This window comes from Ammospiza caudacuta, chromosome 19 (assembly GCF_027887145.1).
Source record: "Ammospiza caudacuta isolate bAmmCau1 chromosome 19, bAmmCau1.pri, whole genome shotgun sequence".
Lineage (NCBI taxonomy): Eukaryota > Metazoa > Chordata > Aves > Passeriformes > Passerellidae > Ammospiza > Ammospiza caudacuta.
In genome coordinates this window covers 4,196,904-4,223,898 of record NC_080611.1, presented here as the reverse complement: position 1 = coordinate 4,223,898, position 26,995 = coordinate 4,196,904, and the positions used below count along the sequence as shown (strand labels likewise).

Here is a 26,995-nt window from a genome sequence, read left to right as displayed (position 1 = left end):
GTTAAAATAAGAACTATGTTAGTGGGGCTTTTTTAAATAAAGGAATGAGGCACTCGCACCAGATAGCAGCCACAGGACACCTAAATCTTTCAGGGAAACGAATTTATTGCCTTCTTATCAGAAGAAACGAACTTCTTCCCGCCTTGAAGATGCTGTTAGGATTAGAGGGAAGAAGTTGACAATGACCAGACAGAATCCTGTGTTTGAATGGAATTTGTGCATCATGTATGAGGTGCATGAATATGCAACGGGCTATTGTTCTTAAGGGTTAATCCTCTGTTAATGTGTGTCCTTTTTCGGGCTCGTGATGCCCAGAAAAAGGTACCCGGACATCCGTAACTCTTTGTTTTTATTGTCTCATATTATCCTAACCATTTTATTACTATTAAACTTTTAAAAAATTTAAAAACAAGTGATTGGCGTTTTTCACATCCCCATTCCTGCCCTGCTGCAATGGCTCACGTTTGTTAACCCAAGGGTAACTTGAAGGCAGCCCTGCAGTGCTCCCAGTCGGAACAAAGCTCCTATCCTGCAAATGTGGGCAAAGGGAAGGTGCAGCCAGCAGAGTTTATCCTCTGGATGGTGCTGTTGTGTTGTACAAACAGCCGAGAGGGCGTGCAGAGCTCCGGGTGAGCATTTCAGGCGCTGTTAAAGATGTGCTCAGTCCTTTTCACAAATCCCTTATGTTGTGATCCACCTGTTCTCCAGCATTCCTGAGACTGGCTAAACTTAGCTAATGACTACTGATGAGAAAACTCATCTTTTCTGGGCAATCCCTCCTGGTCAGGGCAAGGAGGGCTTTTTAGCATCTTATTTAAAACTTCCCTTGTTCCCCCAGCCACCAAGATTTAAGCTCTGTTTCAGCTGTGGGATGAGTATTTGTTGGCTTGAGGGAGTGAACAGAGCTGGTCTGGAGTTACAGGGGGAAAAAAGGGCTTTCAGTCTTGATTAAACTTCACTGTGAGGGTAGGGAAGGCACATGCCTGTGAGGAAGCCAAAGTTCCAGAGGCCAAAACTCTGATGTTTGAATGTTATTTGTCTTCATAGCTCCAGATAAGATCTGAAATAGGTATTTCCTACTGTAATGTGTGTGACCTTTTTCTAATGGCCTAGGAACTTTATTGTTTTGTTTTATAACTGTGTCATAAAGATATAACTTCAATCCTTTTGGAGGAGAGGACGTTGTGGATCACTGCCTCTGTCATTTGTCTTCCTTGTCAACGCTGCTATAACCCTTTTATCAGAGAGAAAACCAGCAGCCTGTGTGGTGTAAGATACTGCTTTGTGACTGCCTGTAACTCACTTCTACTCCTGATAACTGATGGAGGTAGAAATGAACTCAAAATGCTTTTTTTTATGGAAATGGGAGGGTGGTAAAGGAGTGGTGGAAGTGTCCGGTTTGTAGTGTGTAAGGAAGGTCTCACTGGCTCAGTAACTTCCCTGAAAGGAGTTCTTTGACTTTATAGTGCCTTCCAGCATCAGAGAACTGGCTGTACGCTTCTTCCCTTGCAGATACCCCAAACTGTGGTAGCAGAGCACTGCAAAGCTGCAGTCTGCTGGCTGGAGCTGTTTCTGACAACCACTGCAAGTCCACAGGGTACAGGGAGAACCCCCAGTGTGACAGCTCAGAGCTGTGTCTGTGTCCCTGGCCAGGTTTGTGTCCTTGCCAGGTCCCTGCAGCAGCTGTGGTGAGCTGGGCAAGAGCTGTTCAGCTGTTCAGGATGTGTGCAGGGTGTGCCCAACCAGAGACTGGCAAAGCAGAGGTCAGCAGAGGGAGTGCCTGACTCTGAGATGCCAGTGCTTCATACCTGAAGAAAGTCCTGACCTCAGATGAAAAACAGCATCAGACTCACGCTTTAAATTCCCATCTTACTGTAACCTGTTTGAACACAGTAGTGGCTCCCCACTGAAGCACAGGATCCTTTAAATCCCTCCTGTCACCCTGAATTCCCTTTAGCTGCCACTCTGTTTATGTGGAGCATGTCCTTTCATGCCAGCAAGGACCACTGCAAAATCCAGCAGTTTAACTTTGGAGGAGAACCAGCCCAGCAGCTCATGGAGATGGCTGTGACCTTTGGTGGGAAGAGGCAGGCAGTGAAGATGGGACTGGAGGGATAAACCAGAATCTGCCTGGAAAAACAGATTTGCAAGGAGATGGAATGACTGACTGCTCAGGCTTGTCCCAGCATCTGACTCTTCACCAAAAGTTAGAGCTAAAATGGAAGACTTAGAGTTTCTGGATACTTCCAGGATGTGGTCAGAATGGCTGGGAGGAGACTCACACCTGCTGATTTCCAAACTTTCTGTTTGTTTTGGGTTTTTGTCAGAAGTTCTCCTCTCTGTGTGCTTACGTACTTCAGTTTTGAAGGGTCTGACCAGATATTGTCCATTCCTCTTCCATGCTCTTTGTCCTGTTTGTTTTTCCACTGCGATGTGAAGCCTGTGGATTAGTGCATGGCAGCAGCAGAAACATCAGAAGAAACCAAATGGAGAAAATAGAAACCCCAGCTTTCCTCTGTATAGACTACGCTGAAATTTTCACACCCACACACTTTAAATCAACTTTGTAGTGGTAAAGTTTGACTTCTGGTATGAGCAAGAAAACTTCTATTTCAGGCAGCACAACATGAAAATTTTAGGTTGGGTTTGCCAGTTCTTTCTCCCCTGTGGGCTGTGTTTTTGTCCTGTAGTAAAGGATTCCTGTGCCTCATCTGCTGTGCTTGTGCTGTATGACCTTAGTGAAGAAGGAAAGTGTCACTGTGTCTGAACCCAGTGACCTTGAGATAGGAGCAGAGGCCTTTTGAAAACTTGTTTTTAGGGGGGAAGGTTATCTTCTCCCTATTTTCAAGCTGCCCATGAACAACCTGGAGTGTTGGGCCTCATTTTGTGTAGACCATGAGAGTTTCAATAGCCCCACAGTGGCACTTTTAAATTGGCAGTGCTCTGAGTGGGTTGATGGGATGGTTCCCTACATTTCCTGAGGAAATGGCACTCTATCCTACACACCTCCTCTGCTTTTTAAAAACTGCTGGCAGCACAGCTGAGGTGGGAAGTGGCTCCTCAGGGAAGTGGTCACAGCTCCAAGGCTGCCAGAACTCAAGCAGTGTTTGGACAATGATTTCAGGCACAGGATGGGATTTCTGGAGCTGTCCTGTCCAGTTGCACTTGATGATCCTTTTGGGTTTGCGTGGCCAGGTTTTGGTAGTAGGGTGGCCACAGGGATGGCTTCTGTGAGGAGCTGCCAGAAGTTTCTTCCATGTCCAGCAGAGCCAACACCAGCTGGCTCCAGGGCGGGACCTGTCCCTGTGCAGTGCCAGACAGTCAGTGATGGCAGTAACATCTCTGTGATGACACATTTAAGAAGGAATAAAAAGTTATTGCACAGAGATAATTGCACTCAGAGAAGAGAGGAGTCAGAACATGTGAGATAAACAAGCCTGCAGACAGCAGGGTCAGCGGGGAAGGAGGGGGAGGATGCACTCCAGGCATCAGGCTGAGGTTCCCCTGCAGCCTGTGGTGCAGAGCAGGGTGAAGCAGCTGTGTCCCTGCAGCCCATGGAGGTTCCTGTGGGTGCAGATCCACCTGCAGGAGGTTCATGTGGGTGCAGATCCACCTGCAGCTCCTGCAGGAGCCCACGCTGGAGCAGAGGATGCCGGAAAGAGGCTGTGAACTTGTGGGAAGGCTGAGCTGGAGCAGGGTCCTGGCAGGAGAGGAGCCCATGGGGTGACCTTGTGGGGGATCCACTCTAGAGCAGCCTGTTTGTAAAATGTTTGAGTGCCCAGACAGAGATGTCGGACCTGCATCCAGTGCCTGTATTCTTTCTGTGGGTGTCCAGCAGCAGTGCTGTCATGGATGGCTGTTTCATAACAAAAGTCTGTCCTTGCCAGCCAGCCAGCTCCTCCTGTGGCCTTTTGTGGCAAATGGTTTCTTCCAGAGGGTGGATTATCCTTGTTTGTACATGGATATACTGCACCCAGGAGTGATCTCCATCGTGCATGACAGTTTGGTGATATTTGTACTGACAAGCCTCTGATGATGTCCCTGCTCACCTTTCTGCAAGAAGAAATGAGGCAGAGAGCCTCAGAATGGTGTGGGCTTTATCCTGCTCTCTGCACTCACAGGGGCTCACTCAGCTGAGGAAAAGTGATTGTTGCAATGTCTTTGGGGGCACAGACATGCAGACCCTTGGGGTTGGGATCTGGGGGTCCAGAACTCAACCACCATGTTGAGTTTGAGGTGAGGTAGTGTGAGAAATGGATTTGTAAAGAATTCTCAAAATCTGACGGAAAGCTCACACAGTCTTGTACATCTGTATGCAGACACTGAGATAAGGTGTTGTGACTTAGGAAGGCCATGGAATAGAGATTGTTGAGGGAGAGATTGAACTAGAAATAAGTTTTAATAAGTTTCAAAATATGGCTTTGCAAAAAGACTGGATATTTTAGAGGATTAGAACTGTGAAAGATGCACTGTAGCAGGACCATGTGGGGGGAAAAATAGAGGTGATTTGTGTTAGAAGTAACAGCAGCATTGTGGGGCAAAAGCTAATGGGATGAAAAACATTTCTGAGGTATTGTAAGCAGGAAATAGGTTGGCTTCTGATGGAATGACACTGAGTTTTACATCTCTTATGTCTCAGCCTTCATCAAGACTGATAATGGAATAAAATCATTTGAAACACCTCTCAGTTGCCCCATCTCTGTAAAAGCTGGGAAAACCAACAAGGAAGGAGAGCATGTGGTGATGGGAATGGCAGGACTCTGTCCCAGCAACCTTGGGGTCATCAGCAGGTGGAGTTATCCAAGAGCCCTTGTACAAACCCTCTACCACAAGAAAGGAGATCTTTTCCTTTCTTTGTGAGCACAAAACAGGACAAAAATCATCCATATGTACCTACTTGTGGAGAAAAATTTGGCTGGGGTGCTGAGTGTCCACAGGCACTTGCCATGGTTACTTACAGTCATGTTTAGGTGCAGGTAGGAAGGGATGGTGTAAGGGTGATCTCTTCTCTTCTCTTCTCTTCTCTTCTCTTCTCTTCTCTTCTCTTCTCTTCTCTTCTCTTCTCTTCTCTTCTCTTCTCTTCTCTTCTCTTCTCTTCTCTTCTCTTCTCTTCTCTTCTCTTCTCTTCTCTTCTCTTCTCTTCTCTTCTCTTCTCTTCTCTTCTCTTCTCTCCTCTCCTCTCCTCTCCTCTCCTCTCCTCTCCTCTCCTCTCCTCTCCTCTCCTCTCCTCTCCTCTCCTCTCCTCTCCTCTCCTCTCCTCTCCTCTCCTCTCCTCTCCTCTCCTCTCCTCTCCTCTCCTCTCCTCTCCTCTCCTCTCCTCTCCTCTCCTCTCCTCTCCTCTCCTCTCCTCTCCTCTCCTCTCCTCTCCTCTCCTCTCCTCTCCTCTCCTCTCCTCTCCTCTCCTCTCCTCTCCTCTCCTCTCCTCTCCTCTCCTCTCCTCTCCTCTCCTCTCCTCTCCTCTCCTCTCCTCTCCTCTCCTCTCCTCTCCTCTCCTCTCCTCTCCTCTCCTCTCCTCTCCTCTCCTCTCCTCTCCTCTCCTCTCCTCTCCTCTCCTCTCCTCTCCTCTCCTCTCCTCTCCTCTCCTCTCCTCTCCTCTCCTCTCCTCTCCTCTCCTCTCCTCTCCTCTCCTCTCCTCTCCTCTCCTCTCCTCTCCTCTCCTCTCCTCTCCTCTCCTCTCCTCTCCTCTCCTCTCCTCTCCTCTCCTCTCCTCTCCTCTCCTCTTCTCTTCTCTTCTCCACGTATAAATTCCACCTGCCAGCTGCAGTGTTGAAACAAAATTTGATCACCTTGGCTCTGTTCTGAGTCAAACCAGGTTAATAAAACTGGTGACCAAGTGTCTGCAGGCATGGATGTGTCTCAGTTTGGCCTGCAGGCAGCCCTGGCAGTGTTGGTGCATGGATAAATGGATCCATGGATCCATTTATAATGAATGGATAAATGGAACTGCAGGCTTCTGGTTTGCTTGAATCTGTAAGGCCTAATAAAATTCTGGTATTAACAGAAGCACAAGGCTGGCTTGAATACAGTATTGTACAGGGAACAGTAAACAACTCAAGAAAGTGGCCTTCTAGGAAAACTGACCTTCAATTCAGCTGCAACCCCCAGACAAGGAATTGTTTCACAGGATAACACAAAACCCAAAGACTCACCACGTGACAGGACAGGAAGTTTTTATTCCTGGTTAGATGAGATAGCAAACCACATGAAATTTCACAAATAAGATGCCACCTATTTATCCTCAAAGAGGAAGAGGCAAATGTGCATTTTGTAGATGTCAGGTAAAACCAATTCTCAAATCAAATTGTATATGAATTTCTATCCATCAAACAGTGCAGTTATTTTAATGTGTTTGTGGGGTACTTGACATGTCAACGTGTTTTAATAGATTGGTCTCCTAAATGGTGATGAAATGTTTTGACTGTGGCAAAATAAATAACCAAACTTTGATTTGTGGGCTGCTGGAGCCTGGGGGCTTCAGCCGTCAGGGCTCCAAGGATGTTGTGGTGGAGCCATGGAAGATAAAAGCTGACAAATAAAGCTGAAAGCAAAAAGATACCCACGTAGTTTTGGGCAAAACAGAACTGTTGACACCATCCTGGTTAAATTCTGATGTGATTATACCTTTACTGCTCTGTATCCTTTCTATTTATTTCAGAGATCACCTGTTGGGGTGCTGTAGGATGGCTCCTCATCCTCCTGCTAGCCAGGATTGCCTTTCAACATCAGCTGAAGGACCCACAGTAAGGTAATTTGCAAATGCTTTAGGGTAGATTACACAAAGTTTGTCAACCCAAGGGCTTGTTATTTCTCAGTGATTCTCAGAGCACTTTACCATATGGTTTCACAGACAGCACACACAGTTAAACAACCAGCAAAATAACTTTTCATAGTTCTCATTTTAATACAAAGCAATGTGTCTTCTTGCTCTCGGTTGTTTTATGCATTTAAGATGTTATTTTAGTTAACTGAGCTTGTTTTTAACTTATGGTTACAATACCAGGGGGTGAATATGAACTTAGCTACTGAGCAAGCTTCCATGTGGGGTGGAGCAAAGGGGATCAGCAGAGTTTGATGCAGTGGTGGAGATTGCTTAGGGAGAGGGAGGGAACTGAAGGATAGACAGGACCCAGCTGACCTCTGCTTGGAAGCATGGGGTTGGTAATTTTGGAGATTAACACAAGGGCTGGACAGCACCCACATTTGCCACGGTGTGTAAACAACACAGTTTCTGTTGTAGGCCTGATCATTCTCAGTTGGTAACTGCAAATGGAGACCCAAGGCTTGAGGTGCAAGCTGCAGAGCTGGGAAAAACCCCACTCAGTGTGTCCTGCCTGACTTCTCTGTGGCAGGTTTTGGAAGCACAGCTCATGGAGGAGATGATGAATGTCACTGCACATCATCAGTGAAACAGGCTGGCTCATCCTCTTGGCTGGGACTGCCACAGAAGTGTCCTTCCTGGAATCTCTGTGACAAGCCTGGATTGAACAGATACTAAAGAGCTCCAAGGAATCAGGAGAGAATGTGTGGCCCTTCCACGGTGCTGCTCTCCTGCCCAGCAATTCCTTTGCCTGGGCATTTCCAAGGAGGACGGTGGTAGGGGCTGTGTATCTGCCATGGCAAAGGTTTCCCTTTTCTCCATGGCTAACAAAAGGCTCTGTCAAGTTAATAACAGGAGAAGGATAGAGAGAAGTAACACCAGGTATGTATCTAAATAAAGCAGGAGAAGAACTATTACAGAGGAGACAATACACAAAAAGGAGAGAAGGGAAGAGAAGCATCTGATTTTCAGCAGCTCCTCACAGGACCCTGTGGTTGTCCCACTCCTGCAGCTAAAAATGGGACTGCACTTCTCTGATCTTCTCTGATTTCACTCTCCAGTCAGTCAGGAGCAGAGAGGAAAGCACTATGAGGCCACATTTTCCCAAGTGTAAGACAGGAACAGGATGATTTATACCACTCAAGAAGCAGGCTTATGTCTTGCATTCCCTGCAGCACTTTTCACCCCAAAGGATGCCAAATGGCACATTTGTCCTGCCAGAGATGTCAAGAGCAACAGTTTCTGATGTTAAGGCAGTGGGAAGAGTATGGGAAAGACCTTTACCAAGAAATATTTCACTTCTGGCCCTAAAATTAGTGGATCCCCACAGAGATGTGATTCTGTAATTCATTTCTATGCAGGGCCTGAGTTTTGCTGCCAGATGTGACGTGCTGAGATAATATGCCTGCAATTTTTTTTTTGCCAGGGGTATGGAGAGGAATTTGGGCTTTGTGATTCTTGTGTGCTTCTTTCTCTGGAGCAGTGGAGAGTCCTTGAATGCTCCTATTCCTGGCAGCTGTCAGGGACAGGGGCTGGAGAAGCTGCTTTTCTGATGGGAGGCCAACTAGACACGAGTTTCATAAATTACCTCTTCACCTGTCTGCAGTGCTGCCCTGCTCCTTGGAGGACCAGTTCTGTGAGAGATTCCCAGTCAAGGAACAGAATTTTTTTCTTCATTTCCATCAAACAAATTTTAAAAGGGGGGGAAAAATTCCACATCTTAGCCCAGAAGTGGTGTCAGTCTGTCTCTCTGTCTGTCAGCTCTGGGGTGATGTTCTAGGCTTCCTGCTGGGGTGGCACAGACAAAAGGCTGCTGAGGGAGGCATTTGGATAAAGGATCCCTGCTTCTTTCTAGCCTCTGTAACTCCAGATGATGTTTCCAGCCATTGTTGCTGGGAGTGTATTTTTCTGTGGTTTTTTAAAATTCTCACAAATGAAGAAGCTCATGAGTGTTCTCAGCATTGTGTGAGGAAGGAAAGCTGGGAGCAGAGCATTTCAGTGGGATGGGGTGAATGTGAAGAGCTTGAGGAGCAGAAAAGGCTGTGTGATGGCAGACTTCGTCTGCTCCTCTCTGTTCAGGGAGGTTAATTGTCACCCAGAGCTGTGGCCAGAGGGAACAACTCAAAAGTCAAATCCTCACTATGCTTACAGGAAGAACTAAAACAGGTTCCAGCATCCAGAGCCTGTAACAGGGCTTTGTTCAGAGCATTTTGCCCTCACTTCCCAGTGATTGCTCCAGTCAAGGACATTCCATGAGTGTGGGCACTGCTGGAGGAACCTGCCCCTGGTCCCGTTACCAAGTGGGAGAGGAGGAAATAATCTGGTTTGGACCCATGTCATCTACTGGCCCTGCACAGATCCAAGGCAGTTTCTTTATAGGGGCCTGAGCTGGCTGGGCTGGGCAGCAAGCACACAAATCAGCACTAATGAAAAGCTGACAGGGTTTGCAATCTCTGTGGGCACTGAGGAGCCACTTGCTCATTCCACCATCAAAACCACGGTGTCTTTCCCTCCTGGAGCATTTCACCCCATGGAGAGAACAGGCTCACAAAGCTGCTCCCTCACTCCTGGCACACTTCACTGGGGCTTTGCTCTGTGACAGAACTCTGGGCATTCTTGAAAGTGCCACTGTATCAGATGTGGGGGCTTTGCTTCAACAACGCTGTTGTCTCTGGCTGCTTGTTTAGTTTTTGAGAGAAGGTTTGGTGCAGAAGGGAAGGAACTGGCTGGAAAATGGTCAGTGAGTGTGGAATTATGGCAAGCTTGGGAGTTTCTGGGCTATCAGTTTCATTTGGTAAAAACAAGACAAACAGCTGTTCAAAGTTTTATCTTGTAATTTATTCCCCTCCAGATTCCCAGCCTGAAAGCATTTGTTTCTGAAGATGACTGCTGAACAGGGAGGGAAAAAACAAGAACCTAAGGTTGCCAAGCCTTTGCTAGCCCCAAGGCATGACCACTGAGCAGCTGCATGCTGCAGACAATGTCATTCTTTTTCTCCCCCACTTATAACTCAGTTCTTACATCATCAAATAATACTGTGAACATATCCAAACATCCCTAGCTTCTTTAGCAGCTTTATTCAATTTATTTCCAATCAAACATTGGTTTTCGTAGGTTGTAGGCATCACAAAAGACAAGTTTATCCTGAAGCTAAGATTCATTGATCTGTAGAACAGTTCTGTTCCTGAGCACATCTTGTGATGTTCTGTTCTGTGGAGCAGAGACATGGGAGAGTGGAAAGCACACAAGGCACAGGCAAGCAAACAAGATTTGGTGCACAGCCCGGTGAAGAACGTCCACACAGAAAAGTTTATGGCACAGTTCAAATGCCAGCTTGCCAGCTGACACCCTCAACACACACAGTATAGAATTTAATGACAATCAAGTTTGTTTATGAATTAAAAAAAAAACAGCAAAAAACTCCAAACACCACTCCAGACAAATCTGCCTTTTATATGTCCAGGATGTAATTAAGGATTAGTAAAGTGCCTTTTATATGTCCAGGATGTAATTAAGGATGAGTGAAGTGCACGTGGAATTAAATGGATGTTGGAGATCAAAAGGGCTGACAGAAAACCATCTTCACTCAATGATCCCAGGTGGAGTTTGTTTAAATAAAAAAAGTCATCTTGTTTTTACAGTACTGAAGGATGGAAGAACTTCTGCTGTGGGCATTGATGCTGAGACTGGACCAGCAGTGCTGGGCTTGGAGTCTCCACACCAAAAATGAAGCAGCATCTCCTGAGATTGCAGAGAGGACTGCAGAGAAACATGCATTTGGAAAAGGATGCTGTGGCCCTTGAGAGGCCAGGCCCTGTGCATTTGCACTCTTTGCTTGGCACCTTGCTGCCCATGGGCTGGGAGCCCTGTGTATCCCAAGAATCTCATTTCTTACAGAGCTGTTTAAGAGACCAGCTCTGCTCTTGACCTCAGTTTTCACCAGGTCATCCCTGGAGAGTTCCAATACATCCCTATTTCCCACTCTGACCTCGTGTTTGAGCAAACCAGCCTGGTGCCTCCGTTCTGACACTGATGTCAGCAGTGGGGTGAGGAAATGATGCTCCAAGGAAGTGAAAGTCTGTACTCTGACAAGGGGGGGGTTAGGTTTTCTTTTCTTACACCAAGAAGGTGAAAAGCCCTGTTTTGCAAATAGCAAGGCTGCTTTTGGCTAATGTGCTTGTCAGAGATTTGGATATTCCCCCAAGTACAATCACAATCCCTCCTGAACAGACAGTGCTACAGACAAATTCTCCACAATCACCAGTGCAGATCCTTAAAAGCAAAGAAATCTGTATTTTTCTGCTTGTAGGAATTTTTCTATCCCTTGTGGCTCTTGCTTTTGCAGTAATGTTACATGGAGGAGATTGAAGGAAAATGATTCCTGCCTCCAGAATTTCCCTTTGGGACCCCTGTTAACAAAAAAAGTCTTGTAGTTGTGAAACCTGTTGACTGGCTTTGCTGTGATATAAAACAGGCACCTTCAGTTCTCTGGGTATTCAGTAACACTGTGAGTGCTTCTGAGATTTGAGATACTGTCAGCAAAAGCTTTTTTTATATCTGAGCTTCATTTTTTATAAGAGCTTGCAAAAGAAGCCTATGCATAAGAAGCAATATGGCTATCGCCCCTTGAAATTTCAGGGTTAATGTTTGACAGCTTAAAAAGTTAAAATAGTTGTAAACCTACATCCCTGGTAGAAGTAAACATTTATCTGGGTGAGGTGTTCATCTTTGCAAATCTTTCCCTCTGCTGGTGGGGTGATGTACCCTGGACTGCCAAAGATTGATTTCACACTGACTGGAGATTTTCATAACATAAACTCCTCTTTTCTGTGGTGGATTTGCACCAAGTCTTACTTGGATTTGTTGGGTTGTCTCCCAACCACAAGGTAAAACGGATGTGTATCTAGCCATCAGCATTTGTGGGGCGAGGATTGCTCCTGGATTGGGGCTGCAAGCAATTACTGCATGAAGAATATTTGTTTGTGGCCATGTGTAAAACCTTGGGCAGGTGGTGCTCTGAAAGCTTCATGGATTGTAACTATGGTCACTTTCACACTTTGCATGCATTCCCAGTGATGCCTTTTCCAGGTTAGAGATAAAAGGTTTCTATTTTAGGGCAGAACAATGTCATTAAGAAAAACACAATAAACTTCCACTGTTTGCAGTAAAAGGCTTTCCTTTTCCCGCTCTTTGTAAATAAGCTTCTGGTGATAAATAGGAACAGCACAAAACTGATGCCTGCCTGAGAAACTGGATCTGTGTGCAGTGACTGGGAATGCTGGGAGACAGGGTGTGCACTTTATTGTGGGAAATCCAGATGGAAAACCAGCCCAGTCCTTCCACACCCCTTGGTGAGGCAGTGCCTGGCGAGCCCTCTGCCACTCACGGGTTCCTCACCATGCGCTGCTCCAGGCTAAGGCTCCCAAAAATTGCCAAAGCCCTGATTTGCCTCGTTGTTGTATTACAGTTCTGCCTCTTCCTTGGCAATTCCAGCTCCTTGTTTGACTTGGCAAAGATTTTCAGGTAAGGGACCTGTTCCTTTGTGGCATGCACTGCCTGGTGTGGGTGCTTGTGCTCACTTTCTGTCTGTTTGTCTTTTTTACCCTGAAATTTGCACTTCTGATCTGAGTTAGGCGACCATATTACTTTAGCAGAGCATGCTGTTGGAAGATCCACAGTCAAAAATCTGCCTCTGTTGGCTCAGTATTTTCCAGGGCTTCCTTTTGTAGCTGTATAAAGCAGCTTTTGCCTCACTAATGCTACGTGTTTTCATACTTTGGCACTACATGGTATTTGCTTTTCCTGTTGGCTCCCAGAAGGGCCTTATTCAGCCCTAATCCAGATTGCATTGGTGGACAGTGAATTTGGTGGGATGGCTTTGAATGTATGGCAAATTCAGCAGCTGATTCCTAACACAAAATATGCTGCATACTGGGACACCAATGTCATGTGGACATGATATCTTGATATCTATTTTATATAATTTTATATTATAATATATATAATATAATTTTATCTCTTTTATATAAATGGTCAAGTAAATCCTACAGGGATGGGTGTGGAGGGAGGGAATTGCAGTGACATGTCTCCAGCATCACTGGCAGGGAGCACTGCTCCTTGCATGAGCCCTTGCAGGCACCTGAGCCTTTCCCAGTAGAGGTATGGCTTGTGGATATGTTGAGCCTCCCCAGCCTCCCCACCACCCTCAGCTGGTCCCAGCTCTCCCAGGAAGCTCAAATGGCTTGGCTGGGCTGGGCTGGTTCTCAGCTGAATGTCTGGGCTGCTGCTATGGGGGCAGGCAGGAGGAGTGAAGCTGGGAACATCTGCAGCTCTTCTGGAGGTGACTTGAGTTCAGCTCAGCTCTAGCAGCTCGAGACCCCGCTTTGAGGACAGCTGTCAGATTTGGAGAGGTTGGAACCTGCACAAAGGAGGTGGGAGGGAAAGGAGAGAAGGAGGAGGCGTAGAGAAGTGACTTCTCCTTGATCCCAGAGCCCATCAGTGGCAGAGCTGGAATAAGAAGTGGCTCTCCATATTTAGCTGCTTGAAGCCATTTCCTTCTGCTGTAGTTTCAGAGAATGGAAATGCCTGTATTTATACAACTTAAGTAAAACACAACAAGATATGAGCTGTGTGTTGCTGTCTGTGTGGCAGTTCTATTTCTGTACCTTGCATGTCACGCAGAATACACAAAGCAGCATTTTCATGGCTTTATCCTCTATTTGTCCTTGGGCTTTGTAAAAGGGGAGGAAAATGACAGCAAATGTCATTGAGCTTCTGCAGTTGTTTGCCAGATGGACTCTAGAGCCTGACATCCACCGTGCTGCTTTGACAATTTGTCTGGGTTTAAAATGCTGGTCAGGAGAGCAGGGTCCTGTGTGAGCACCAGTGCCTGGCCATGTGGGCCTGACTGCAGAGAGCAAGCTTTGGGATGTGAAGAGTCCTTGGTTTTACATTTTGGTCTCTGGCACAGGATTTGAAGTGTAACAGACTGAGGTGGAATCTACCATGTAAGACAGCAACAGGGAAAGCCTGGAGTGGGGGATGGTTTCTCATATTGAAACTCCTTTTCATTTGTTTTCTGCGCTTTATTTCAGAGTTTTAAACATCATCTTAAAAATACACCAGAAATTCACCAAGGGATTTAAGATCTGCCTGAGCTATCTTACCAAATTTCTCTTTATTTAGAGTGTCCATATAAAATCTTTCCTCCTATTGGGCAGTAAGCAGTGACAGTAAGTTTATATATGAAAGCCTGTGACAGAAAGCACATGCTGCACACCGGGTTGAAGCTGGCTAATGATTATGGGAGAGGCAGAGCTGATAGGCCATGTGCTACAAGCTCTCTTTTCTAGCCTTATAAAGGTTCACATATTTATCTGATAAAAAACGATTTTAAATGCCTCCTTAGCTGATCATTTCCTGAGCACTTTCAGAGTGGTACAACACCCATCAAATTTCAGCAGTGACTGAGCTGCTATCTGCAGCCTGTTATCTGCAGGAGTGCTTTTTGTCCCATTTTTCACTTCGGAAGCAATCCACAGCGTTCCCAAACGAGTGTGTCATGCAAAGGCTGAACAGGAGGGTGGGATCAGGCTGCCACAGCCATGGTTTATCCTCAACAGCTTTGCTGCACACAAAAGCTCAGCTGTGGATATTGTTCACCTTTCTTTTTCCTGTTCTACTCTCCAGCCATGCACAGAGAAGGGGGAATGTTTAGGACACAACTCCACCACTTCTGCCTTGATTTTTTTCCCCTGGGTTTTAGCACAGTCTTGTTGCAGGTGGCTCTTCTGCTGTCAGCAGATGTGTCCTCCTGTGACAACCTTGTACCTGCCTGTGCCTCTGAATCAGGCAACAGGGCAGCTGCAATATTAGAGGCAAGTGCTAAAAATGTAGAAATTTTGCATTTTAACAGCTTCACAGTGTCTGCCTTCAGACACATGTGCCTGGTGAGTGCTGTGTGATGCCCTTGCAATACCTGACCAAGGCAGAGGAGAGAAAGAAGTGTCCTGTGGCCTCAAAATCTCAAGAGGTGATGAAGGGTAAAAAGTGAGTTTCACTGTGGCATTCACATTCTATAAACATGATTCCTGTGCCCAGGTTTTCTCTCCTGGGAAGCTGAAAGGCAGAGAGAGGCCTCAGAGAAAAGGAAAGCAATTCTTATCTCATTTGCTTCTCCTGCGTTGTGTTCACGTGGAATGTGTTTGGAGATCGTTTACCCACAGGTGATTGTTTTATTGGATTCTGGTGTGGGTTGATTGACTCTTTGGCCAATCAGGACCAAGCTGTGTCAGGACTCTGGAAGGAGTCACGAGTTTTCATTATTATCTTTTTTACTATATCTTATACTAAAGGTCTTTTTAATATATCTTATCTTTTAGTATATGTTTTTAGTATATCTTATACTAAAAAGATATAGCAAATCTTTATACTTATAAAAGTATCTTTTCTGTATTCTTTAGTATAGTATATAGTGTTTACTTTGAATGTGTTTGGAGATTTTTTTACCCACAGGTGATTGTTTCATTGGATTCTGCTGTGAGTTGTTTTCACTCTTTGGCCAATTGGGGCCAAGCTGTGTCAGGACTCTGGAAAGAGTCACAAGTTTTCATTATTGTCTTTTTAGCACTCAGTAAGTATCTTTTCTGTATTCTTTAGTATAGTTTAGTATTCTTTAATGTAATATAGTATAATAAAGTAATAAATTATCCTTCTGATATCAATGGAGTCAGATGCATCATCTCTCCCCTCATCAGGGTTGCCTGAATTTCTAATATTTCACTTCTCAGACTTTCCTTCCTGAATTCTGGAAGCTCTTCATGCTCTGGTGCTGAAGCACAGGGCTCTGCTGGCAGAGGGGAGAGGCAGATGGCTGCCTCCATGGTGGGGCCATGTCCTGAGCCCAGGATCTCCAAACCAACCCTGCAGTGCTCTGGGGACAGTGCCAGGGGACCTGCCCAGTGCCCAGTGCCCTGTACTGGTTGGCTGCTACTGCCAGAGTGAATGTTTCATGTGCCAAGAGCTGAGGAGAGAATGTGTGCCTCTGGGATTTGCCTAGCGGGGAGATAAGCAATATTCAGGCTGGAATGGCGCAGGAAGTTAAATAACATTTTGGCAAAGCTTAAAATGAAACTGCTGTAAAGCACAGAGAGAGGCTCAGAGTCAAGAGCACTAGAAACGAGCTGAAGGGTTTTCAGTGCTAAGTGTGTGTGATGTATCTGCTTTTCCTTTGATTGCATTCAGGAAATTGAACATTTTCCAGCATGCCCCAGAGACACAACAAGTGGACCCCCAAGAGCAACAGGGTTTGAACTGTTCTGATAATGGGAACTCCAGGAGCATTTTAAAGGTGACTTTGGGAGGACACATCACAAGACTCAATGATGTGGTGGAGAGCACACCAAGAAAAGGAAAGGAGGAGCAGAAGGAAACAATGAAACCAGTTATGAGTGTTAAGGAAGAAAAGGGGAACATGGCTGTGAAACCACCACCCCAGTTGGAGGGAATCAAGGAGACAACAGTGAAAACAACCCCTGTGGTGCAGGAAAACGAGGGGAAAACAACAGTGAGGCCAGCTCCATGGGTGGAAAAAGCCAAGGAAAAGACAACAGTGGAACCACTTCCCTTGGAGAAGGGTGGCAAGGAGAAAGCAACAGTGAAACCATCCTCTGGGTTGAAGGGAGCACATGAGAACAACACATCCCCAGACCAAGCAAAACCCAAAGCTCCTCCTGCATCAATGAAAACTGTACCACCTACTCCTCAGGCTGCTGCTGTGACACAGAAGAGGAAACTGAGCTCTGTTGACTTCACATTTGAGCCACACTGGGATTTTGAGGACGAGTACCTGCTGGATAGCTCATCCCCAGCCTCGGTAGGTGGAATGGTGCAGGTGGTCACCAAGAATGGCCTCCCCACTGACCTCCTTGTCTGCTGGCCCTGGGGGTGTGGGCCCTTTGTAGCTGGGTGTGACGGTGTTCACAGGGGTCTGAGGATGAGGGAAGAGATGAGGAGCTGACTCCATGTTTCAGAAGGCTTGATTTATTATTTTATGATATATATTACATTAAAACTATACTAAAAGAATAGAAGAAAGGATTTCATCAGAAGGCTGGCTAAGAATAGAAACAGAAGGGATAATAACAAAGGCTTGTGGCTTGGACAGAGAGTCTGAGCCAGCTGACTGTGATTGGCCATTAATTAGAAACAACCAACATGGGCCAATCACAGATGCACCTGTTACATTCCACAGCAGCAGATAACCATTGTTTACATTTTGTTCTTGAGGCTTCTCAGCTTCTCAGGAGGAAAAATCCTTAAGAAATGATTTTTCATAAAAGATGTCTGTGACAGGGGATCACGAGGGAAATGGTACCACTGGAGTTTCTGGGTTTCCCTTTGGCCCTACCACAGACAGGCACACAAGCACGGGCACTCACTCAGGTTTATCACCTCAATCATTACTGTTTCCTTTTTGTTTTTCAAGACCTGCTCTGAATCAGTGAGGGCCAGGGCTGCCAAGTCTGCCTGGCTGAGGGATCTTTTCCTGCCCAACATCACACTCTTCATGGACAGGAGACACTTCAGTGACAGTGAATGGAACCGCCTGGAGCATTTTATACCCCCCTATGGCTTCATGGACCTCAATTATTCACGTGAGTCCCTCAGGACTTGTCAGGATGGGACTTTCAGACTCCTAACAGGAACCTGTAGGTTTGCAGCATCTCCCCATCCAAGGCATCAGTCTAGGAGGATCTCATGGTGGAAACTGTGGTGGTTTCACTGTGTCCATCCCAAAGGCTCTTGATAACTCACCGCTGTGTTTGCTTCACAGTGGTGAAGGAGGTCATATCCCTGCTGCCCCCAAAGCCCCACCAGCAGCTGCTCCTGGCCAACCATGACAGCAGCATACCCACGTGCATCAGCTGTGCTGTCGTGGGGAATGGAGGAATTCTGAATAACTCTGGGATGGGCCAGGAGATTGACTCCCATGACTATGTCTTCAGGTAAGGCTGCCTTCCTTCTCAGAAGATGCTCAGATAGCTCACTGTGGGTAGCCCCTGACTGTGGCTGGATCACTTCATCTCTTCTAGTATTCCACCCATTCCCAAGTGCCAAAATGATGGATGGCAGGAGATAAAAAGTCCAAAAATAATTGGAGAGTTACTCAATATCCAAAGCCTGTGGTCACAAATGAGCCATAAAGAGCCATCTCCACAGCAGGGGCTGTCCTGCAGATCAGGGTGCTAATCAGAATAGGGCTAGTCTATCCTTCCTCCAGGCTAACACTGTCTTTTCCTGTCAGGAATGTGCATGGGAGGGGTTTCAGTGGTCACCTAACCCTGCTCTTCTGTTTCATTTCCTTTGCCAGGCTGAGCGGGGCTCTAATCAAGGGTTATGAAAAAGATGTGGGAACAAAAACTTCCTTTTATGGATTCACAGCCTACTCTCTGGTTTCCTCTCTTCAGATCTTGGGACACAGAGGGTTCAGGAACATCCCACGGGACAAAGTGAGTGCACACTGCTGTGTGCATGCACAGCTTTAACAGGATGCTGTTTGTCTGTGTGCTTCAGCTCTGCTCCTGCCACAGGGAGCAGAGGGGCTAAGACAGCCCTTTAGCTTTACCCTCAGGGAGGGAACCTGCTCTGCCCTGGCTCAGAGTGAGTGTTTGCAGTGACAGGTTGTGTCAATGCCACCCCAGCCTTGTGCCACCTTTGAGTCAGGAACAGGAGTGAAGGCAACACATTCATTCTCTTCAGGAGGCTAATTTGAGTTTATTAGAAACCCATTCTTTTTATACACCATTCCAATTCAGGTGGACTTGATTGGTTACTTAATTAACACCCCTTCACACCATTGGCTATTTAAGCAGACACCCTTTGGTAAATATCTTATGAGAAAACAACTGTTCAAAACACCAGCTGCAAGATGGAGAAGGCTGAGAGAAAAAATTAAAACAAAACTCCCCAGAACAATTCCTGGGAAAGTTTATCTGGCTGTCTCTGTCCCATCCACAGCCTTATGGCATGTAGAAGGAGCTGCACATCACATGTTTTCTCCATTCTGCTGCTGTGGGCTGGTTGAGAGTGCAGACTGGAGATGTGTGCCCAAGAAACTCAGCCAAGATGTTTGCTTGTATTGATTTGGAGATTCTGTTCACTAATGCTCATTTATTTTCTTCTTAGCATGTCAGATACATTCACTTCCTGGAGGGAGCAAGAGACTATGAGTGGCTGGAGGCTCTGCTGTTCAACAAGGACATCAGGAAAGGATTCCTGAACCTCAGCGGGTAAAGCCAACTCCAGCCCCCTCTGCCCCTCAGTGATGAGCTCTCTGTGGGGCTCCTTGCCTCTCCCAGGGCTCAGCCCTGTGAGGACCAGCCCAGGGTAAAGCCTCCCTCCCCTGGCAGACTTGCAGAAAGAAATCTCTCATTTCCTGCACAGCTCTGAGCACTGCTGTAGCCAATACACCTCCTTCAGAGGTAGCTGGTAGGAGCATTGGGGGCTGGGAAGGACGGAGACGAGAGATTTTTGAAGCTAGGTTGTGGAACTTGGGGTTTATTGCAAAGGGCCTGGGTGCAGGGCCCTGCTGGGAGCTGCCAAACACAGCTCAGAGCAGGCCCAAAGAGGAAGAGAGGGTGAGAGAGTAGAAGGGGTAAGACAGCAAAGTTCCCGTTACAATACAATAAATCTTCCTCTGTGTTGAATATTCAGATTCTCACTAACCAATCTAGCACAACATACAAATCCTACAGCATTTACATACAGCCTACAAGAATCATTACGTTACCGTACTGTGTTACATTTTAAACCCTAAAAACTCCTCTTTGGGCCCTTCTGCCAAGCTGGCAGGGTCTGCTCTGACCCTTGGGCCTGTCTGCAAGCAGAGGGTGTTGTTCCATCAAAAGGGGATCACCTTCAGCTGGCCACACCATTGTTTTCCAGTTGTTCAGTAACTAAGGGATCTCAAAGCTTGCATTCATTTCAATCTCGCTTGTAGTTTCTATATTCTCAAAATCTTTTGCCAGGAAATCATATTTATAAGGCTTTCCTGTTTCATCTTCCCCAACATCAGCTGATTTCAATGATGTGTGGCCAGAGCTTAGGGAAAGTTTTGTGACTTTTGGGGATGAACACTTGCTGCTGGCTGGTCTGGTGTGGCCTGCTCATGGATGAAGGCCTGGTTTCACTAATTTTTGCCTATACAAACACATGCTTTTGATATTCCTATCTCCTTTTGTTGCCTCTCCTCCCTGATCTCCTCCTCTGCAATGCACACAGGCTATGGAGGCTTTGTCATAATGTGGGAAATGTTACAGAATATCTTCACAGTGTTTGTGGTTTTTCTCTGACCACCAAGTGCATCAGGGCTGATCCTTTCCAGCTGTGATGAGGTGTGGGAGCTTGCTTGTCTTGAGTCTCCCCATTCCTGTCCTTAGGCAAAAACCCCGGCAGAAATTCGATGAAGATTTCACAATGGACAAATACCTGGTGACTCACCCTGATTTCCTCAGATACATGAAAAACAGGTGAGCTGCAGGTTGTGTGCTCTAACAGGCTCCTTTTTCCTGGCCAGCACCATCTCTCTCTGTCTCTGGCCTCTCCTCCCAGCTCCCTCCCTATAACCCCAGCTCAGCCACACCAGCAGCCTGAGCTCTGCTGATGTTGTTGTGTGCTTTTTAGTTGTATTAATATGCTTACTGTTTAATTTGTAATTTTGTAATTTCCTCATGCTGTCCTTTTCCCTGCCTTTAGAGTAGCACAGGTTGTCCATTTTGTATTTTATGTTTTTAAAACTAGACTTTTTCCTTTATTGTTATTTAGTTTATTTAAGTGTTGGTTTTTTGTTACCTAGCTTTCCCTGCCAAGTTCTACACCCCTCCTATCCATACCCCTTCCCCAGAACTTTCTTTACTCTTCCTTTCATGAAATGCCAACCTCTCAAGCTGAAACTCTCTGTGGTGCTGCAGTGGATGCTTGTGGTGGGTGAACATCCAGAACCTGTGAGCTGGAGAAGCAACAGCCATCAAACTGTTTGGTTTTCTGCATCCAGAAGAGACCCAGGGCCAATTGCAACTTTAGGTGTAAGAAGAAAGTTGCTGAAGTGCCAGAACAGTTGATCTCTAGTTCAGGACCAGCCTTGTATGTTCCCCATTGCTTGGCACCTTGGAGGAAGGCTCTGTGACAGATTTTCTCTCCAGAGATTCCTTCTAGACTCAGGAGGTTGGTTGTGCCCTCAAGCATGACAGGCTTTTCTTCAGCATCTCCTTTGCCTGGCCTGGCTGCTGCTCTTCTGTGCCTCTCCAACCCTTTCCACAGCCTGCTGGCCACTGCCACCATGAGATCTGTGCTGGCCACTGCCACCATGAGATCTGTGCTGGCCACTGCCACCATGAGATCTGCCCCTCCTGGGCCACACATGGCTGAGAGAAGGAGGCACAGAGGCTCCTGTAGGGCCCTGCTTTGGCTGCCTGTACCCTTCAGTGTCCTTGAGAGCTCCTGCCTTCCCTGGAGCAGATGGCCAGCCCTCCCTGCCTGCTCTGCCTTGGGGCCCCCTCTGACTTGGGGCATTTCCAGCACCAAGAGGACTCCATGCTATTTTTTTCCCAGTGTTTACTCCTGCTTTCCCAACAACTCCTGGCATGACACAGTGCAGCTCCTGGCAGGTTTTGTGACTCCTCTGCACCTTCCTTATGTCTCCTTTCACTCCTAGATGTGGGTGGGGAGCAGGATATACCAGGGAGCCCCAAAGCCACCTCTGCACTGCAAAGCAAAGGGCAGATTTAAGAGTAGTGGGCTTTAACTATGAGATCCTTTACCCCCACTGCTTTAAGACCCACCACTTCAACAAAGCTGGGGCAGAGCTGGGCTGAGGTTGCAATGAAGGTGGTGGAGAGTTCTGAGCACATTTGTGGTTTCTCTGAAATGCCTCATGTGGCCCCAAGCTGCTGCAGGAGGGGAGATGCCACATGAGCCACAAGGTGTGCCCTGCTTGAAACACCACAGCCAGCAACTCCTCAGTGCTTTCCTCTCTCCTGCTGCAGGTTTTTAAAGTCTAAAAATTTGCAAAAGCACTACTGGAGGCTGTACAGACCCACAACAGGGGCCTTCCTGCTGCTGACTGCCCTCCACCTCTGTGACCAGGTAAGGGCACAGTGATTCTTGCACCCAGAGCTGTCTGGAAGTGGGGACAGGGGAGAGCAGGGCTGGCTGCTGTCCTGGAGCACATCATCTCCTGGGGAGGCAGTGAGGGCACAGCAGGATCTCTGGAGCCCTCAGAGTGTGCTCACACTCTGGTCCTTCTGGACCCCCAGAGAAGTCCCATCTGGCATCTCTGTCCTGTATTTCCCCCTGCTCCCTCCATCCCATGCCCAGTGAGCCCTGCATCTTCCCCAGGTCAGTGCCTATGGCTACATCACAGAGGGGTATGAGAAGTACTCAGATCACTACTATGACAAGGAGTGGAAAAAGCTGATTTTCTACATTAACCATGACTTCAACCTGGAGAAGCAGCTGTGGAAAAGGCTTCATGATGAGAATATAATGAAACTTTACCTGAGAACCTGACTGCAGCAAGGGCCATTGCCTGGGAAATCTCAACAACACCTCACAGAGAACAGAAGAGGATCCCCAGAGCCAAGGTCAGCTCTGCACTGCCAGGCACATTTCATCCCCACAAAGACGTTTCCCTCCTTCAGCAGCTCTGTAATTTCACAACACTTCAACAAATGTGTGAATGCTGCAGACCCAAAGACCAACAGGAAATGCAGCCTGCAAATAAATCCCACCTGGCTGTGCTGCAGGGCTCTTGCTGGTTGTTGTAGGCATTATGAGAACAGAATCCAGGATGGATATGGTCCTGTGTGTAATTTCTCTCTCTGCAAGGAGATGCTCCTCAGGCTGGGGCCACTTCTCTTCTGCGTGGATCCTCTCCTTTAGCAATGCCCATTTTGGAGCTGGTGTTGTCTAAACAAACTCCCTGAGGAGCTGGAATGGATGGAGGTGGAAATACAGATTCTGTTTCAGGTTGACTTTATTTCTTGGGAGGAGGGGGCTGCACTCACTCTGCTCCCTGGAGATAAAAAGGATGGACTGGACACTTCCAGGTGACCAATTTGGGAGAGAATGAGTTTCACTTCTGCTACCTAGAATGGCCTTGCTCTGACACTTCCAGAGCAGCACTGCCATCAACTTCAGGGCAGGCAGCTGCTCTCCATGGTGCAGCACACCTCCTGTACCTGCTGCCTCTTGCCCCAGGGCTCCCCTGGCTGCACAAAATGTGAATTTTGTGGCATGGACCTGATGTGCCAAGTCCTTGCACAGCTGGACTCGGTCATGCTTGGCTCCCAGCTGTGTTTGTCCTGTTGGAGGTGGAAGCTCTCCAAGCCCAGGGATGGATGCCATGTGTCATTGCTGCTGGCTGAAGGGCCTGTCTCCCACGGTGCTGAGAGGGGCCCAGCTGCAGCCAGCACACCTGGGGTATGGTGGCCTCCTGGAAGGGGTTTTGTAAGCAAAATAAATGGCACTGCTTTGGCCAAGCTGATCTTTCAGCAGCCCTGTGGCTTGTGGTTATTTAGTGCACCCAGAATTGATGCTTTAAAGGCTGAGATACAGCAGATGGCAAAGCCAGGGAAGTACAGGACTGAGGGATAATGAGATTACCTCCACCTAGAGAAGCTCTGCAGCTTGTGTGGACACACCCGAGCATCCCTGTGAAAAATGCCAATCACTTGTTTTTAAAATTTTAAAAGTTTAATAGTAACAAAATGGTTATAAAAATAGTAATACAATTAGAGTAATAATAATTTGGACAAATTGAATTAGGACAATATGAGACAATAAAGACAAAGATGTCTGGGTACCTTTTTCTGGGCAGCACGAGCCCGATAAAGGGCCCACGTTCACAAAGGATTAACCCTTAAAAGCAACAGCCTGTTGCATATTCATACATCTCATACATGATGCATAAATTCCATTCACACACAGGGTTCTGTCTGGTCAGTGAAAACTTCTTCCTCTGAATCTTAACAGCACTTTTGAGGTGGGAAGAAGTTTGTTTCTTCTGATAAGAGGGCAAGAAATTCTTTTTCTCTGAAAGATTCAGGTGTCCTGTGGCTGCTATCTCACTGCAAGTCCTTTCCTTAAAAAAAATACCCTACATAGCAGCGTTTCTATTTTAACATTTTTTATAACCTAAAACTATATTTAACACACTACTTAAGAGAATTAATACAGAATTCCTTTCTAACGCAACACATATAATATTTGTTTTAATATTTGTGAAAAGCCTATCATAAAATACATGCATTTTTCACACTCCCCCACCTGTTCACCTTGCAGGGCAGGGATCAGCACCAGCCCAACACCTCCCTGAGGAAGTGGGTGAACACCTGGTGAGTCTGCCCTTGTCCCAGCAGCTGCTCTCCAGGTGTATCAGATATTCAAGAAAAATGCAGGAAGGGCTGGGTGTTTCCCCCATGACACTGTACAGGCAAAAAGGCCACATGCAGTGTTCCACACGTCCCTGGGTTAACCAGCTGCACACTCACCAGACCTGCTGTGGTTGGGAGTGTTTTTCCATTTCTGCAGCATTTTTGTTGGGGGCAGCAATGTCTCCAGGGACTCCCGGGGTCCAAGGAAGGAATTTCAGCTGGAATTATCAGCAGGGTTGGTCAGGCTTGATTTCCTTTTCCCCTTTTTCCTTGTGCAGCAGAGAGGCAGGGCAGTTTCTCATGTCTCACTGAGCTTGTTTGTGAAGGACAGCCACCCACACTGAGGATCCAAATGCAGGATTCAGCTTCCCTGGAGAGGATGTAGCTGTGCCTGGCTGCTGTGGCCATAGGAGCCCATGGTGTCTGTGGGAGCAAGACCTGTCCCCAAATGCCTGTGGGAGCAAAACCTGTCCCCAATGCCTGTGGGAGCAGGAGCTGTCCCCAAATGCTGTGGGAGCAGGAGCTGTCCCCAATGCCTGTGGCAGGAGGGAGCTGTCCCCAAATGTCTGTGGGAGCAGGAGCTGTCCCCAAATGTCTGTGGGAGTAGGAGCTGTCCCCAAATGTCTGTGGGAGCAGGAGCTGTCCCCAAATGTCTGTGGGAACAAAACCTGTCCCCAATGCCTGTGGGAGCAAGACCTGTCCCCAATGCCTGTGGCAGCAGGGAGCTGTCCCCAATGTCTGTGGGAGCAGGAGCTGCCCCAAATGCCTCTCTTGGGAATGGTGCAGCCCTGTGGGAATGACAGGCCCAGAGGGAGCCACGGGCTTTGCAGCAGGCCAGAAATCCTTCCTGAGCAGCAAACAGGGAAGCCTGAGTGAGGCTGGGCCTCCATCCAGAGTGCATCCAGGAGCTCTGGGCCTGCTGGGTGCCTCAGCCCCTCATGGTGGCTGTGCACTGTGGCCCTGGTGGTGTCCCCTGTCCCCAGGCCCTGCAGGCTGTCCCCGATGGGCGATGGGTGGGCAGTGAGGCAGTTCTGTCCCTTGCCTGTCCCTCAGGCCATACCACATTGCTGAGGGTTGCTTAGTGACCAGCTCCACCGGGCATTCTTCCTGCCTGAATAGGGCTTTTCTCTCCCCAACAACTTGGAAGAAGTTTCTCTCAGACCTTTCCCTTCCCCCTCCTCCTCTTTTGTTCCTCTGTCCTTTGGGAAGCAGGAAGGGGCTGAGTCCCGCTGAGCAAGGGTTCCCCAGTGGCTGAGGGGGCTTTGGGGTGGGCTCACAGCCCCCAGCCCACGCTTTTCCCTGGTGTTGAGGCTTCCCAGAGGCAAAGGAAGCAAACTTCCCAGGAAGCTTTCCCTGTTCCCTCCAGGTTTTTCTCTCAGCACAGCTGAGTTTGATGTTATCAGGGACAATCTTGGTGTGGCCTGAAGTTTCCCAAGGAGCTCAAAGCCACATCCTTCCTGATCCCAGAAAAGTGATTCTGATGTGATGGTCCCCCCCACCTCCTCACTCTGCTCCTGTCCCCCTGCACAAAGGCATCCTGTCCTGTCACAGACATCTTTTATGAAAAATCCTTTCCTTAGGTTTTTTTCTCCTGAGAGGCCTCAGGAACAAAATATAAACAATGATTATCTGCTGCTGTGGAATGCAACAGGTGGATCTGCGATTGGTCTCATGTGGTTGTTTCTAATTAATGGCCAATCACAGTCAGCTGGCTCAGACAGAGAGTCCGGGCCACAAACCTTTGTTATCATTCTTTTTTATTCTATTCTTCTCTAGCCTTCTGAGAAAACCTTTTCTTCTATTCTTTTAGTATAGTTTTAATGTAATACATATAATAAAATAATAAACCAAGCCTCCTGAAACATGGAGTCAAATCCTCATCTCTTCCCTCAACCTGAGACCCCTGTGAACACTGTCCTACTGTCCCACTGTGTGTGTGGCACACACTGGGACACATCCCCTGGGGCACAAGTCCAGCTGTGCCACACAGAGCCACCTGATCTTGCGCTCCAGCATGGCCACAGGAAGCTGAGCAGCGTTGGAGGTGGCATTTCCCTGGCACAAACACATGGAACAAAGCCTGTGGAGAGCAGCTACAGCTGGAGCACCCTTGGCAAGAGCCAGAATTGAGGGCTGGGCAAGCTCCCAGCAGGGTGAGGGTCCCAGGGTGAAAGCAGCACTGCTGGAGCAGCCCCAGCCAGTGCCACGGTGCAGGGACACCCCAAAATCCAGGTCTCCATGGCTGGCACGACACCAAGACTGTCCCTGTGCCAGCAGGTGGCAGCTGCTGTTCAGGGATCTGTCCTTGTGCCGGGGCTGGCACATCCTGGAGTGCCACCGTGTCGGGGGCTGGGCACAGCCCTGCAGTTCCCTGGGCTCTCAGGGGACACACAGAGCACAGCTTTGGTACCTTTGGTACCTCCTCTGCTCCTGCAGCACGGCAGGGAGCTGGTGTGGGATCAGCTCTGGCATCCCCAGGGATGCTCAGGTACAGCCATTCCTATAACACACAGGAGTTACACATTGAAATATGGACTGGGGCTTGGGGTTTCTTAGCTCTGTATTATAGTGCAGATTGCTGCATCACTTTTGATTTCTAGTATATCTTCTGATGAAGCATATCTGAGTTAATGTATTCATTATTTAAGATGGATATTTAGAGTATTTCATCAGCCATGGTTGAAAATGACCCATGTAGAACATCAAAGAAGTGTTATTCAAGGAGTACAACCAAAGCGAGCTGTAA

At 47.4% G+C, this 26,995-nt stretch overlaps 1 protein-coding gene across 1 annotated transcript; it reads left to right on the top strand.

The window, feature by feature from the left end:
- The first annotated feature begins 12,215 nt into the window (after nt 1-12,215).
- ST6GALNAC1 (ST6 N-acetylgalactosaminide alpha-2,6-sialyltransferase 1) lies at nt 12,216-22,880 on the top strand. The gene is made up of 9 exons (XM_058817433.1): nt 12,216-12,340; nt 16,061-16,691; nt 17,304-17,472; nt 17,652-17,823; nt 18,189-18,327; nt 19,004-19,107; nt 20,257-20,346; nt 21,862-21,961; nt 22,214-22,880. Exons 1-9 carry the CDS (start codon nt 12,216-12,218, stop codon nt 22,382-22,384), a joined length of 1,701 nt encoding a protein of 566 aa, XP_058673416.1. The 3' UTR covers nt 22,385-22,880.
- The last annotated feature ends 4,115 nt before the right edge of the window (nt 22,881-26,995 follow it).